Raw genomic sequence first — 15,053 nt, forward strand, 5'->3', positions numbered from 1 at the left:
GCGCGGAGGTCACAAGAGATCTCATGGAACCATCGGCGTGTCTCGAAATCACGTCCTTCGAATCGATAAAGAGGCTTCGGCCAAAAAACAGAGGTTTATCGATCTTAACCTTCCTGCTCCGACCGAAGACGATGATACCAGCCAAGCCGAAGCCTCTGTTGTGTTCGATGAATGCTGAAAAGGTAACCCAATTTGCGTATTCCGGGTTATCATATATATATATATATATATATATATTGCAAAGTTGAAATCTTTTCTATTTTGTTTTTGATGGGTCGAACTCAAATTTATGTTTATTCAAATGCAAGAAGCTGCTCAGTGCTTTTACATGTCCTAACGCCATCGCTTTTCATGTTAAAACTATATACAAAAACAATACTTGCCACTTGGACTCCCCTTTTTTCTCCTGGTGTTCGAAAAAGAAGTTGATCAAACCTTCCGACCATCTAATCATTTTCATTGTAGAATCAGATTTCAATTCGATCCACCCCCAACTAATTATAATTATTCTGCACGTAAACTTTATTTATTTTACCTTAAAAATCACCTAAATAAAAAAAACACACACAATCACAAATAAAACATTCAAATAAAAATCTACAACAATCAATCGGTCCAAGTAATGGGTCCAAATTAAAGTACCGGAAATCGAATTTGTATCCACTGCCATGCACAACACAAGTCCATTGTTAGGAATCATGGGTTTGAAGTCTGTATGTGCTTGTTTTTTATTTTTTGGATTAAATGTTTAAAAGAAGCTAAATGTTACAAAAAGAAAAAGTATCCCACTGTCTGCTAAGAGACTTTGCGATATCTCTTACCTTTTTACTTCGCATCTTCCCTGTCTGAATCTGTGAGACTGTTAGCCCATCTGATTGACGTCTTTTCTTGTCACAGCCACTCGTACGAGATCCTCAAAGGCTGACACCAACCTCTAGTATTCGTGTATATATATATATAAGTATTAAAGTATAGATATGTATGTACATCGTATATTTATGACCCTTTTGTCCTCGGGACTCAAAACTACCTTTTTTTAATAAAAAAATATCTTTTTTTAATCCTTTTTCCAACATGTTTTATTTTCGTTTGACGTACGTATCTACGTTTGATGTTCAATCGCAAATACAAAAAGATAAAAGATGGCGTCTGGATGAGCAAACCTATGTCATGTAAAGATAAGATGAGTAGTAGCGAGTATTGGGTAAAATGAAAAGAGTAAATATTAATACAATGTTCTTATATTATTAAACGAGATGCATGCGATTATTATTATTATTTTTATAACGTGAAAAACCACAACCACTATCCATCGTATTGGGTAAACTCCGGTCTCGTATAATAGCCTGCAAATCACACGAGAGATGTAAACCAACCTAAACTGCTCATAAATGACATATACACAAATAAAGAGAGTAAGAAAATTCGAACCCCCAATCTTGAAGTTAAAGGATCTCGTATTCAACCATGGGATTTCTCCGCACAATATAAAACCCCGCATGAGATTATTCTTGCTTGTTGGTTTATTTTATTTGTTGGTTTGACATTATTAAAAGCAAATCAGACAAAACACAACACCCGTAGTGTGGTTTAACAAAGAAGCAAAAGATGTTTGGTTAGGTGTAACAAAAGTGCCTCTCTGACTCGACGCACGAGAGAGAGAGAGAGAGAGAGATAGATACATTGGGCCATGTTCCATTTAATTCCGTAATTAATGTTCGCGAGTGCTTCGTTACACTTTCCATTCCTTAGTCACTTTGTTTGTTTGATGTTTTCTCAATGCTTCCTAAATTCAAATGGCTAAACGACTCGTCAATATATATATATATATATACACATATATATGTGTCCAAAATGGCTTATGGGCGTGGGTTATTGCTTGAACCCTTAAATGAAACTCGTTACAATTTTTTATCATTGAAGATTGCAAAGAATCGTATTGTATTGGATCGCTCTGCCTTTGTATGGGCTTTTTAAAATGGGCTTTATTATATTGTATTTGGGCTCCTTTGTCCCTTAATATGGGCCAATAATTCCCGTTATCAAATACGGCGTCGTTAAGGTGTTCGTAAGGTAATGTGATTAACATCCTCCTCCCGGAGCCTTTTTCTCCCTTGCTTCCGGATTATTTAATCCGTGTATCCAAACAACCTGTTTGAACACCATTTTTCTCCTCCGAGAAATTCTCGACGAACAGGGCTTGCCAAGGATCTGGGGCTCTGGGCGGTCTGCGATTCGCTTGTAAGTTGATGTTTTTTTGTCGGTTTTGATACCATTTTTCCTTTTTTTTTTTGGGTTCACTTTGCTATTCATTTCCCAACATGTTCTATGTTTGGTTGCTGAGAAATGGTGGGAAAGTATTTTCCCGCAGCCCTATCTACGACTGGTTGATATAGAAACCCATATGGGATTTGGTATTCAGGTTCGATTTCCCACGAATCGATTTCACAAATCGAATATGACGCGTTCTTCATGAGCTGCTACTGTAAATAGTGTCGAGAATGTGCGCGGAATGATTTTTGGTATTTAAATCGAAGAAACAAAATTATACAAGTGACGTAGAAACATGATTTGAACAACAGTTTATCTGTTTGGTTTAATTTCGATCCTGAATTTGCATGTACGTCCCCATTTACTTATATGTCTCCTGTTGAATTTCCGGATTCTTGTATTAGGAACTGACTTGGAGCTTTGGAGACATCAATGGTGAGCCAAGGAATGGTATCTCTCGCAAAATCTCTATGTACAACAGTAACGGTGACTCCCCGAGTCCACCTGAAGAACCCTAAGATGCTGCAGTCAACGAGGAATCCCCGCTTGTTCACATCTTGTCATCTCCGTCTCAGAGATTCTCGTGTTTTCTGCACAAAGTTGTCTCAGTGGGAATCTTCACCCATCATTCGTGCTCCTGCAGAAGAAGCCGGTGGTGGTTTCTTGGAGAAAACCGAAAATGTGTTCGAGTCTATAAGGTCGGAGACGGAGGATGAAGCTTCATCAGCAGCTAGCAAAGCGGAAGAGGATGTTGGTTCGGGAAGCAGCCAGAATTCGGCTCAGTTTCAGGTTCTGAAATGGCCAATATGGCTTCTGGGTCCTTCTGTTCTGCTCACAACCGGCATGGCTCCCACTTTGTGGTTGCCGTTATCGTCTGTTTTCCTCGGGCCGAACGTGGTTAGTCTGTTCTCCTTGATCGGTCTTGATTGCATTTTCAATCTTGGAGCAACCCTCTTTCTCCTGATGGCTGATTCTTGTGCCCGTCCTAAAGACCCTTCAGAATCCTGCAAGAGCAAGCCTCCCTTTAGTTACAGATTCTGGAATACGTTTGCCGCTGTAGCAGGATTGGTCGTGCCATTGTTCTTTCTCATCGCTTCCCAAAGAGGACTCGCCCTTCTCCAACCTCCGCTTCCCTTCATCTCATCGGGAATAATGTTCTTCCCGTACTTCATTCTCCTGGCGGTTCAGATGCTGACTGAAATGCTGACATGGCACTGGCAATCACCGGTCTGGCTGGTCACGCCGGTTGTGTACGAGTCATACCGGGTGCTGCAACTGATGAGGGGTCTGAAGCTCGGCTCAGAGCTCAACGCTCCAGTGTGGGTGGTCCATACACTCCGAGGTCTGGTCTCTTGGTGGGTATTGATTCTCGGAATGCAGCTCATGAGAGTGGCTTGGTTTGCCGGTTTTACCTCCCGATCACGCCGGCAAAAATCTCATGCTTCTGAGTAAAACATGTGTTCTTTGTTATAGTTTAAGCCTGTCTGAAGAATCATACGGTGTCAAAACACAGCAACTGCAGCTTATACTGTATAGGTTTATTGATGACAATAATGGCCGCAACCATGTTTTTCTTTCCTGTTTGCGGTTCGTGTTATTGCGTTTGCGACTGTGTCTGCGTTTCAGAACGCGGTTTTAGCCACGCTGGCGAGAACCAAAGAGGACCCTAAAGCATGTTTCGATTATAAAAAAAAAACCTTTAATTACTAATGTTTTGTATCATATGTTGGGAGTTGGTAACTGAGGTGGCGTTACACCTATTCTGCGCTGGTCAAATGATCTATTGAAAGCTTTGAGCATTAATTTTGAAAAGACGATAATACCCCTGATCGGAGGCCGACGCGACTTGACAAACAAGACAAACATCGGTGTCCCACGTTGTTTCACGTAATCTCTGTCTCTCTCTCACACACCGTCGGAAAACCGCTTTTGGTTTCGATCGTGCAAGTGCGTGGCGATTTCGTCGGGATGAGTAACAGCGAGCTTCTCTCCATCGAGCCTCTAGATCTTCAATTTCCTTGTAAGCTTTTTCCCCCCCAATTAGTTACGACTCTTCCCCTTCCAGATCCGCCTTTCCATGACTTGGGGTGTTTCTGATTTTTTTTTTTTTCGTTTTTGAAATTTGACGCAGTTGAATTGAGGAAGCAGATCTGTTGCTCTCTGTACTTGACCAACAAGACTGACAATTATGTGGCCTTCAAGGTGATAACCCGGTTTCCGATTCTCCTGATTTTAGTTGGAATTCGTGTAATTGTTTTTTGGTGTTCTTCCTGGAGATTTGTGTTTCTGAGATTTTGTTGGTACACTTTTAGGTTAAGACAACGAATCCGAAAAAATACTGTGTTAGGCCTAACAATGGAGTCGTTCTTCCGAGGTCCACTTGTGAAGTTCAAGGTCTGTGTCTGACTCTCCCTCCCTGGAATTTGACTGTTGTAAATTATCGTCATATAATCAAATGAGGAATTCGCTATCTGGGGATATGGGGAATTTGATTGTGTGTCGATGTGTGCGTAAATCAGTGACGATGCAAGCGCAAAAGGAAGCTCCGGCAGATATGCAGTGCAAGGACAAGTTCTTGCTTCAATGTGTAGTGGCAAGTCCCGGAACCACGCCAAAGGATGTTACTCCAGAAATGGTACTGGGCTCTGACGGGTCATTGGTTTTTTTTGAACTCTTGATGCTGTTGATGTTGAGAAGTTTGGTATTTGGATTATCATTCCGTTTCTTTTGCAATGAATTTTGCAGTTTAGCAGAGAGGCGGGGCATCGGGTTGAGGAGACTAAGTTGAGAGTCGTTTATGGCCCTCCACCTCGACCACCGTCACCTGTCCGAGAAGGTTCTGAAGAAGGCTCTTCTCCAAGGGCTTCGGTTTCAGATAACGGGAATGCCTCTGAATTCACCGTAAGTATATCTCAGTTGAGGAACTCTGTTAAAGGTTACTTCTTTAAACCATCATGTTTCATTGTGGTTTAGGTACCGAGATCTAGCATCGATAGGGTTGAGTCTCAAGAAAACTCGTCTGAGGTACTTCCATATCGTTTCTCTTTTTGCTCTGATTTATAGATATGAGCTCCTACGGGGTCTTCCTTGTAGCTGACCTCCATTGACACCATAAAGAACGCAAAATGATATAGCTAGCAATAATGTTTTCTTTGGACGTTCTTAGTGAAAATGTCCTCCCATCGTTGCCTTTATGGAGTTGGCTCTTGGCTGTCATTCTTTCTTTTGCTCTGTTTTAAATCATTCAAAGTGGTTGGATGTTAAATGGCTTTTCTCTTTATATTCAGTGATGACCATTACCTTGTTTACAAGCCTTTCATGACCCAGGTACAATCGATGTTTTAGTGGTCACTGCCTCGTCAAGTGATGCCTAGATATATGCGTGTTTTTTTCAGGCTAGGGCTCTCATCGCTAAGCTGACCGAGGAAAAGAATTCCGCCGTTCAGCTGAACAACAGGCTTCAACAAGAACTGGTAAGTAACTTTTGTTTTGTCCTCCCTGCAAGTTTGTAGACTCTTGGAATGACTTCTTCGAGAGATGTATATACGATGATCATGAAAACTGAAGCATTCTAAGCGTGTTTTCATGGGTTTTTGACAAATATCTATTTCTTGGATGTTGAATGAAACGATATTGATTCATCATTCATTTACTTTTGGCCTTTTCCTTTGCATTTGGGTTAGGTCATTCTTTTCCTTGCTTTCGCCTTGAGAAAAAACTCCAATTCAGTAACCCACTAGGTTCATTTATATGTGTTCAGTTTGCCTTTAACCAAATGTATGAACATTTGTGTTTCATACGTAAAATAAGATCATAAAATGCCATGTTCATTTGAAAGTGGTTTGGAACAGTAAACGGCCGTATCTCATCAACGGGATTCTGATGCAGGAACTCATGAGGCGTGGAAGCGAAAGAAGACGCGGTGGCATCTCGGTCATGTACGTTCTTCTGGTTGGACTGATCGGTATAATATTGGGATATCTTTTGAAGAGGACATGAGTTTTGACAGTTGAAGCCCTCACGCCTCAAGTCTGAAATGCTAAAAGACGAAGCTTTATCTTCTTACCGCAACGTACTGCCATGTGTGAGACTCAGGGACTCAACCCGTTTTCTTTTTCATCTTTAACTCTTTATCGATTTTGGACGCCGACTGTTACGATCCGTTGAATTAGGACAGACATTATTACACTCCATTTTTGTATGATTTGAATTTGTAATTGTGAATTCTAGCAAATGTGTCTTCCAAATTCATGGGAGACAGGGACAGTGTCTGTTCTTTGTAGGTGACCTCGGAGGAAGCAGGAAGACTCTTACGCAAATGGAAGGTTCGGGCTGTGGGCATTGCTGACTCGGGCCGAGTTCGATCTAACTTCATGGGCCTTTACTGGGCCTGAATGGTACGAATTTCGGCCCATTTGAATCTTCAAATTATCAGACGGCCCACAGTCCTTTGGGCTGAATCAATTCTTTTAATCGGACAACCCTGTTAGTTAATTATCTACAATAAATGTTTCAACGTATATAAAATTTTAGACCAAATCTGGAAGTTGCATCTTATTAATATCGCCGATAATAGATGAGTGACTTCAAAAAAATCCTACTTTATGGGCGCGGACTTCCAAGTTTCTCAAGAGCGAGACGTTAATTATCCACGCGACAAGAGAGGCGCGTGCAGTACAGACGCTCCCCGACAAGAGAGGCCCAACCTACCTATCTACCGAACGGAAAGCCGTGAAGAAAATATCCAAATCCTCTCCGTCCCTCCCGGCGTCATGATGCGGAGAATTCCGTCTTTGTAAAGATCTCTCCTTTTCCGTTTTCCAATGGCGCCTTTTGTCGAACTCTGTCGGTACAAGCCGATACCTCCCTCGGCAACTTCTATCTACGCATATCCTTGCCGTTCTTCCTCCACGGAAACCCTAATTCTTCCCCAATTCACTTCCAATGCGAATTCGGGTCTCGTCTTCGATTCCAAACCAATGTTCCGTACGCGCCCGGTTCGTGTTTCTGTCAGTCGGCGGGTCATTACCGCCGTAGCCCGAGCTGAATTGAACGGGTTTGGCGATGACGATTCAAAGGAGGTAACTTTATGGTTTTCCGAATCTTTTGAAATGTTGTTAAACTCCTTAGGGTGTCTGGGTCGAAGAACATGATGACTAAGAATCAAGGAGTTGATATTGCATGAGAGAGGTAGGCTGAGAGTCAGTTTTAGCTTAATTGGAAATGGGTATAGTGGTTTTTTAAGGGATGAAAATCTGCTCAATGACGCCAGATTGGTGTAGGGTATCGAGGGGATCGAATTGATAGAGAATTGTGAAGTCGATGTACATGTTTTGCGGGATTTCCATATAGAATAGCTTCTCGTGAATATTAAGAGGTGGTTGTCGGTCAATTGGTCGTTATGTTCAATTAGCTTCTTCAATCATTCGCTCGCATTACAAGTGGTGTTACTGAAATGGTTATCTTTTAGCAAGTCGATGGAGGCCATGAATCGCAGAATGTTGGGGATTCGGGTTCGGAGCATCAGCAGAAAGCAAACCAGTTCAAGAACAGAGTCATATTTGGCCTCGGCATCGGAATATTGGCCGGAGGTATTGTATTGGCTGGAGGATGGGTTTTCACACTAGCATTAGCAGCGGCCGTTTTTATAGGTGCCCGAGAATATTTTGAGCTTGTTAGAAGTAGGGGGATTGCTGCAGGAATGACACCTCCTCCGCGATATGTATCCCGAGTCTGCTCAGTTATCTGTGCCCTTATGCCGTTACTTACATTGTGAGACGAGTAATCACGTCAAAAACTCGTTGTTCTCTTAGTATGATCACATGGATATTTCTGTATACTTATATCTTCCTGATCATTTGCATGACGAACGTTTTAGGTATTTTGGTCACATCGACATTTCGGTGACATCGGCAGCATTTGTTGTGGCGATGGCATTGCTGTTACAGAGAGGGAACCCTCGTTTTGCTCAGCTGAGTAGTACTATGTTCGGCCTATTCTATTGCGGGTATCTCCCTTGCTTCTGGGTTAAGCTTAGATGTGGTCTTGCTGCTCCTGCGCTAAACACTGGCAAGGACCCAATTCTCACTGCTTTGATCTTGTCCGATATTTCATCAGACCATGTTGACGAGAAGTTAAATTTATGTTTTGTAGGAATCGGAGGATCATGGCCTGTTCTTCTTGGCGGCCAAGCTCACTGGTCAGTGGGACTTGTGGCAACACTGATTTCAATCAGTGGTGTAATTGCGGCAGATACATTTGCTTTTCTGGGTGGCAAGGTAAATTTCAGTTCCTCTGCAAATAACGATCGCAACTATGCTCTTGTATCGGTCTGGCTTAAGAGCTAAGCTCGTGAAGAATATCGCAGGCATTTGGTAGGACCCCTCTCATTAGTGTCAGTCCGAAAAAGACATGGGAGGGAACTCTTGCTGGTCTTGCTGGCTGTATAGCCTCGACAACGTTGTTGTCTAAATTCTTTAGCTGGCCTCAATCTTTGTTAAGGTGCGTTTTCCCTTTGCGAATTTACGTTCGTGCCGATATATATATATATATATATATATATATACACACACATGCATTTCTCTTCTTGAATGGTTTTATTTTTTGTTTCTGCAGCTCAATAGCATTCGGGTTTCTGAATTTCGTCGGCTCTGTCTTCGGTGACCTTACCGAGTCAATGATCAAACGTGATGCGGGTGTCAAGGATTCCGGCTCTCTGATCCCTGGACACGGTAATGAGCCACGATCTCTCGTTTCCCCGTGAACACAGACAGGTCGGTCGGTTCTTGGCAATTTTCGTTTCTGAATCGCTTTTCCGAAAATGCAGGGGGAATACTCGACAGAGTGGATAGTTACATATTCACCGGTGCATTGGCCTACTCTTTCATCAAAACTTTCCTGAGATTATATGGAGTTTGATCTGCACGAGCCGAGCAATAAGCCCATATGGCTCGGGAAACCTACGGCCGTGACTGATTCCAAAGGGCGTAGCTTTGGTGACGTGGCTGAAAAAGGATCGGCCAAAACGAACGGGGTGATAGTTCCACTGGTTCAGGTTTATACGGCTAATGCGCTTTCTGGTTCAATCTAAGAGCCGATCGTCACTTGGAAATTGGTTCTTGGGGAAAATATCTTATGGATATGATTGTTCTACAAACCCTTTTTCCTGCCATTAATATTTAGATATAATTTGTTATTTATATATTATTTGTGATTCCTCATCGATTCTTCACGTAAAGTCGTCGAACAATATGATGAATTTTGGGGAAAAAAAGGTTTCATGGGATAAAACCAATTGGAATTGGTGGGTGTAATGGAAAGCGGAATAAGGAGATAGGGTAAACCAAAAGCAATGAAATTGACACCAGTGGATATTAATAGGTTGACCTCAACTCCATGGCTTCGGCTTCGGCATATATAATTTGATAGTGATACCAATTATTTTTATATTTAGGGGTCTCGTACAACTTAGGAGTGGACGTTTTAACCCGTAATCCGGGGGTTTGGAAGTACCCGCCTTAACAAGTACCCTAAAGGGTATCCGAATATTAACGATGATGAGATCGAATATTAATAAGACTAAGTTTTCGACCCCCGAATCCGAGTGGAGGTTCAATTATTTTACAAGGGGTATCCGGAGTACCCGTAATATTTGTTAAAAATCTAAAATATATTTTATATCTATAATATTTTTATCTAAATTATTCTTATTATTTATTAAAATACTTTTATTTTAGTTCAATTTTTTTTATGTTCTAAACATTTCTATACAAAAATTTCACCATTCCAAATCTCATTCTATGTAATCGAATCAACCATTCATCTCTCTTTCAAAATTGTACTCATCTCTCTTCATCGTAAATTTTTCTCTTTATACTTTGACCTCTCTCATATGTATTTTCTATATCTATCATTTTATAGTTCAAAATTTTATAAATCGTATGGGTTCGGGTACCCGCGAGTACAAGATCGAGAATCTCATTAAACCCGAGCTACAAGTACCCGGATTTTATGAAGCAAGACAAAGATAATATTTTTGTAAAACCCGTGGTAATGAAGACGAGACAGAGTTTTCTAAAAATTGGGGTACCCGACCTGTGCCCACACAACTTACGTTTTGTTTTTTAAAAAATGTATTTTTTTAAATGAAAAAAATATTATTTAAAGTGTAAAAAAAATGCATAAAATGGTAATATATCAAATTAAAAATCGACCCTAGACTAGGGTTTGTAGAAGGCAACACTTCTGAAATTCACATGTACACAGGATATTTTTTTTAAATGTGGCATGATGGTTCTTTATTCTTTTCCTTTTTGTAAGCCATCATACCTAAACATCCATCTTCATATACAAAATCTTTAGAATTTGATTATTGGAAAGAGCTCATAGCAACTGTTGACGTTGAATACTTTTTTTTTTTAAATTGTCAAAATGGATCCTCCTCGTGAACCGGCCTATGTTTTTTCCAAATCAAGCTCAGAAAAATTGAACCCTAAAAAAAGTGAGAAGAACGAGTCAGTTTATCGTGAGTCGAACTCGCAGCGATCCAATTTGACAAGTCCACGAGATGTTCCGTGAAAGAGATTTTTTTTTCATTTTTAATATTTTTATATTTAAATTGTGTTTTTAATAATTATTTGGTTTGTTTTATTTAGATTTTAAATTTTTTCTGTGTTTATAATATTTTTTATAGTATTTTTAATATTTTAATTGTGTGTTTTAGTTAGGTCACTAATTGACGAACCGACTCGTTTGTTTCATGATCTAAGGAAATCGAATTGAACCAAATAATTTTGGTTAGCCAAAAAATAGATCCAATCGGACTGCCCTAAAAAAATATAAAATCGAGATAGATAGAATCGGTCCAACCCGTTTTACACCCCTAATGATATTGTATGCCCCAATCATGATCATGATTTTCTTCGTCTAACAAACAAAAAAAAACCTTGTCCTATCCGATTAGGAAGATGCCAAGGAGATGAACTAAGTGGCTCCAAGCATGTGGAAAACGAGAAATTGGGTATTCATATCTTAACCTAATCATCCCATAATTATAATAAGAAATATTGTCATTGTCATGGTGAGGTCCATTTCTCGTCGAATTTTAGGCTTTAATCCATCATCATATGCTTGGTTACCAATTCAAATATAATCTGCGAGAACACATGCACGCCCACATGAACCATGAATTTTTTTTAATCTTTAATCCAAAAGTTATTAGAAAATTATTAAAAAAAATGTATGTATAAATCATAATGCATACACAATGAATTCAAATTTGTCTTTTCAAATATGAGATACCTCGACTAACCAATTAAATTATAAAAAAATATATTTAATTTTAATTAACGAATACAAAATTACATTTGATATATAACAAAATCATCTTTAATTTTTTTAAACTAAATTCGGGTATAATATCCAACAATTTGTTAAATAATTCGATTTTTCAGGTAGGAATAAATTGATTATTTATTAAGATTTGAATTCGTATATCCATCCCGTGGCCTTTTTTTTTGTACTCGCATGTGCATAAATCACATGTAAACAATAGCTTGTACGCTTTCGTCAACTCATCCGCCACAAATGGTGATTGTGTGCGATCATTATGTAAGTTTATGCTTATGATAAATAAGATGAATTTGCGATGGATGATATTAAAAAAATAAAATAAAAATACGTGGGGATGGTAGAACTAGAACGCGTTGTTTCCAAGCAGACTTTATAGAAAAGGGTAACGGAAATTTTATTTTATTTTTTTATTAAAAAAAAAGGAGGAGAGGTGAAATAAAGAAAGAAATGATTGGGAGGAGGAAGAGATGGTGGACCGACCGAGCATCGTCCCTAAGATTTTGTATTCCATGAAAGGTTATTCCACATGACCACTCCCTTTTCCCATTGGTAACTTTTGTTTTTTCTTTGTTTTCTATATATCTTATATTGTATTCCATGTCACCATCCACGTATATATGGCACATATATATATATATACATATGCCAATTATCCAAAAAATCCTCGATAGTATACTACTCCTTCAGATTGTTTCACATTTTTTAAAAAAATAGATTAAAAGTCACATATACCTTTATTTGAGTATAAAAACAATACAATCATTAATAATGTATTGGAATTTGATAGGGATAAAATTGGAAACTATTATAAAAAAATATCTTGAAAATGTAAAAGTACAAATATTTTGAAACATAGAAAATAACCTAAAACTACAAATATTTTGAAACGGAGGGAGTAAATATTAACTGTTCAGGTATGGATTTATATACGTGGAGAAAACTCTAGAGAAATATTTGTTTTTAGATTTTTTATCATGATAAAACATAAATTAATTTAAGTATATAGAATTTTGAAGTTAGAGAAGATCAAATTAGAAAGAGAATATTCTCTAGCATATTATTCGTTAAATTTGGGATTATAGATATGATCGAACATCCATTAGAATCTACATTATAATAATCGTCTATACGGTTAAAAGCATTAAATTGTATAATCATCGTATAAGCTTTGAGAAAGATATCGAATAGTATTATTTAAACAAGGCTTGGGATCAAGACCTCTCAACTTACATTACAATTACAATTACAATGAAAATGACATAATTATGTCCAATAATTATATTAATAAAAAAAATTAAGAGCCATGTGATTTCACGACAAAAAGTCGGTCGGTTTACAACATTATATAATCCTACCTATGTGACTATGTCTGTTTTTTCTTGACAGCGCAAATTTTAAATATACATATATATATGTATCAACTTGCATTAAGATTAAAGTTTAGACCTTTTACTTTATTTATTTTTTAAAAATTGCTAGGGAGTGGGGAGGATTATTAAACAAACATTCACCCTTGGGACCTCCAAACAAAATAACATTATATATGTATGATGTTTTGCATTTATATATATATGACAATCTTTTTAATTATTATTTTTTATTTTATTTTGACGGTAAAGCCAACCATTTCTCATGATGGTTGGTTATAAAATCTTTTTTTAGGTTTTTTAGTTTTAAATTCTAAGTAAGTTATCCATGTGGCAGCAAACAAGTACAACTTAAAACGATGGAACTATTGAAAGCAACTAATTTCGTGTCTGAATTAAAACAAATTTGGTTGTGCATAGTGGGATTTTTTTGGTCCGTGGAAAACTTTTTTTTCTCATTTTATCCTTTTTACTAATATAATATTTTGTTAGAAAAAAGTTAAAGAACAAAAAATAACAATTCCAATTCATAAATATCCCATCATCATTCAACAACTTGTGGTCTATAGTGTAGAGTCGTTCTCTGAAGGCGAACGGTTCTTATTCTTTTATTAGCAAACACCATTGAACACAAAAAAATCATATATATATATGCATAAACCACTTAAATACATGCATAAACGTGATAAATAAACCTAATAATTACTTAATTAGGGTATTTAAAAGAGGTGAAATGAAACGGGAAAGCAAAATCTGGAAGGGGGTAAAAATGCAGAAACAAAAAGGAGAAACAAAATCTAACAAAAGCAGATTTTATATAATGTCTTTTTTGATCACAAGATAAACTGGGAAGACATGGAATAATAACTTACCATAATCAACGGATAAGATTTAAATTAAAAAAAAAAAAGGATCACGACACAACACATGAAACATACGACGACGATATACTTTGTTTCAACATCTCCATGCAGAGACGGAGACAAGCTCTTTCCTTTCCCAACACAAGACGAGAGAAGACGAAGACTGCCTCTTCTCCACGTGGAACCCTCTCACGCCGCTTCTCTGAACCAGACACTCCGCCTGCGCCTCCGCCGCGTGGCTCACACTCGCCCCCGTGAACCCACATTGTCCCAAGAGGCTCCTCCACGGCGGCGATCTCTCCATCCATCGGTGGCGATTCACCAGCAGCCTCTGCATCGACGGCTGCAGCCAGATCCTCTCGATGCTCGCCGCCGCGTCGGGGCTTGGGTTCGCCGCGTCCAGGGACTCTAGGAGAGAGGTGAAGTACTGAAGCGCGTGGATCACGGCGTTTGGAAACGGCGCGTCGTTGCGGTCGCAGCCTCTGTCGGAGCAAACGACGACGTTTGGTGAGATCTGCCGGAGGAAACGGAGGATTAACGGGAGGTAGCCTGAGATAACGGAGCTGATGGGTAGGTTAACGGCGATGGCTTCTTTATCCGACGAGCGAAGAGACAGAGGCCAGAAAGCTGGGTTCAGAAGCAGATCGAGACCCAGGAGTTGGATCTCGAACGGAATCTTGACTTCTCCGGCGAAGCTTTTAAGGCTCTCCTCGGCGAAACGGAGCTCGAATTCGTCGGAGACGGTGGACGGAGAGGCAAACGCCGTTATTTTCAACGGCAGAGGTGTCCTGTTTCTTCCGACGAGCTCTTGCATCAGAGAAGCCCATTGGCTACCGAATCCGACATCGAAATCAATTATGTGGATTCGATCAAACCCTTCCAAAGAATCGATAATCGCCTGATTAGCCGTGAAGTTGACGAATTGGAGAAACGGAGAGGCTTCTGAGAAGGCCCTGTAAGAGGCGATTTTCAGAATCAGATTCTGGGAAGAAGAAAAGGCGGAGCCGGAGAGGACGAGTGACTGAAGAGCTTCGGTGATGTACAAAGCCGCTCTCTGAAACGGAGTCTTCCTGTCACTAACAGTGTTGTTGATGTGGTGATTGAGCCGCGCCAATATCCCTTGCGCGAGAACGGAGTCGCCGCCGGTTCCGATCAGCTCCGCCGCGTTGAACAGCTGTTCGATCACTGCAGACTGGGCGGG

At 39.4% G+C, this 15,053-nt stretch overlaps 5 protein-coding genes across 6 annotated transcripts in view; 4 read left to right on the forward strand and 1 right to left on the reverse strand.

Moving 5' to 3' along the window:
* The window catches only part of LOC104817599 (zinc finger protein ZAT9-like), a 1,531-nt gene extending 1,353 nt beyond the window's left edge, over nt 1–178 (forward strand). The window contains exon 3 of the mRNA XM_010546849.1: nt 92–178. Within this exon, the coding sequence (XP_010545151.1) occupies nt 92–178 (87 nt within the window). The remainder of the gene's footprint in view (nt 1–91) is intronic.
* A 1,940-nt stretch (nt 179–2,118) lies between these two features.
* LOC104817218 lies at nt 2,119–3,875 on the forward strand. Its single transcript, XM_010546313.2, has 2 exons — nt 2,119–2,241; nt 2,676–3,875. Exon 2 carries the CDS (start codon nt 2,704–2,706, stop codon nt 3,721–3,723), a length of 1,020 nt encoding a protein of 339 aa, XP_010544615.1. The 5' UTR covers nt 2,119–2,241; nt 2,676–2,703; the 3' UTR covers nt 3,724–3,875.
* Nucleotides 3,876–4,051: 176 nt separating this feature from the next.
* LOC104817219 (vesicle-associated protein 1-2) lies at nt 4,052–6,505 on the forward strand. Its single transcript, XM_010546314.2, has 8 exons — nt 4,052–4,291; nt 4,403–4,473; nt 4,584–4,665; nt 4,791–4,906; nt 5,017–5,172; nt 5,245–5,295; nt 5,667–5,744; nt 6,160–6,505. Exons 1-8 carry the CDS (start codon nt 4,240–4,242, stop codon nt 6,268–6,270), a joined length of 717 nt encoding a protein of 238 aa, XP_010544616.1. The 5' UTR covers nt 4,052–4,239; the 3' UTR covers nt 6,271–6,505.
* A 374-nt stretch (nt 6,506–6,879) lies between these two features.
* On the forward strand, nt 6,880–9,491 carry LOC104817220 (phosphatidate cytidylyltransferase 4, chloroplastic). The gene is made up of 7 exons (XM_010546315.2): nt 6,880–7,352; nt 7,742–8,043; nt 8,150–8,340; nt 8,425–8,549; nt 8,639–8,772; nt 8,887–9,002; nt 9,098–9,491. Exons 1-7 carry the CDS (start codon nt 7,095–7,097, stop codon nt 9,187–9,189), a joined length of 1,218 nt encoding a protein of 405 aa, XP_010544617.1. The 5' UTR covers nt 6,880–7,094; the 3' UTR covers nt 9,190–9,491.
* Nucleotides 9,492–13,785: 4,294 nt separating this feature from the next.
* LOC104817221 (scarecrow-like protein 22) overlaps nt 13,786–15,053 on the reverse strand; it is a 2,758-nt gene continuing 1,490 nt past the window's right edge. The window contains exon 2 of one of the 2 annotated variants that reach the window (XM_010546316.2): nt 13,786–15,037. In XM_010546316.2, the coding sequence (XP_010544618.1) occupies nt 13,947–15,037 (1,091 nt within the window). In that variant the 3' untranslated portion in view covers nt 13,786–13,946. Of the gene's footprint in view, nt 15,049–15,053 lie in introns of both variants that reach the window. The other variant, XM_010546317.2, reaches the window with a different exon arrangement.

Source organism: Tarenaya hassleriana, unplaced genomic scaffold (genome assembly GCF_000463585.1).
Source record: "Tarenaya hassleriana unplaced genomic scaffold, ASM46358v1 Cleome27, whole genome shotgun sequence".
Taxonomy (NCBI): domain Eukaryota; kingdom Viridiplantae; phylum Streptophyta; class Magnoliopsida; order Brassicales; family Cleomaceae; genus Tarenaya; species Tarenaya hassleriana.

Excerpts from the sequence above, each read along its gene's own strand:
- LOC104817218 (XM_010546313.2), top strand. The coding sequence starts at position 2,704 with ATGGTGAGCCAAGGAATGGTATCTCTCGCAAAATCTCTATGTACAACA.
- LOC104817219 (XM_010546314.2), top strand. The coding sequence starts at position 4,240 with ATGAGTAACAGCGAGCTTCTCTCCATCGAGCCTCTAGATCTTCAATTT. Across the intron at positions 4,907-5,016 it reads AGGATGTTACTCCAGAAATG|TTTAGCAGAGAGGCGGGGCA; the intron begins GTACTGGGCTCT and ends TGAATTTTGCAG. Across the intron at positions 5,173-5,244 it reads GGAATGCCTCTGAATTCACC|GTACCGAGATCTAGCATCGA; the intron begins GTAAGTATATCT and ends ATTGTGGTTTAG.
- LOC104817220 (XM_010546315.2), top strand. The coding sequence starts at position 7,095 with ATGGCGCCTTTTGTCGAACTCTGTCGGTACAAGCCGATACCTCCCTCG. Across the intron at positions 8,044-8,149 it reads CTTATGCCGTTACTTACATT|GTATTTTGGTCACATCGACA; the intron begins GTGAGACGAGTA and ends CGAACGTTTTAG. Across the intron at positions 8,773-8,886 it reads TGGCCTCAATCTTTGTTAAG|CTCAATAGCATTCGGGTTTC; the intron begins GTGCGTTTTCCC and ends TTGTTTCTGCAG.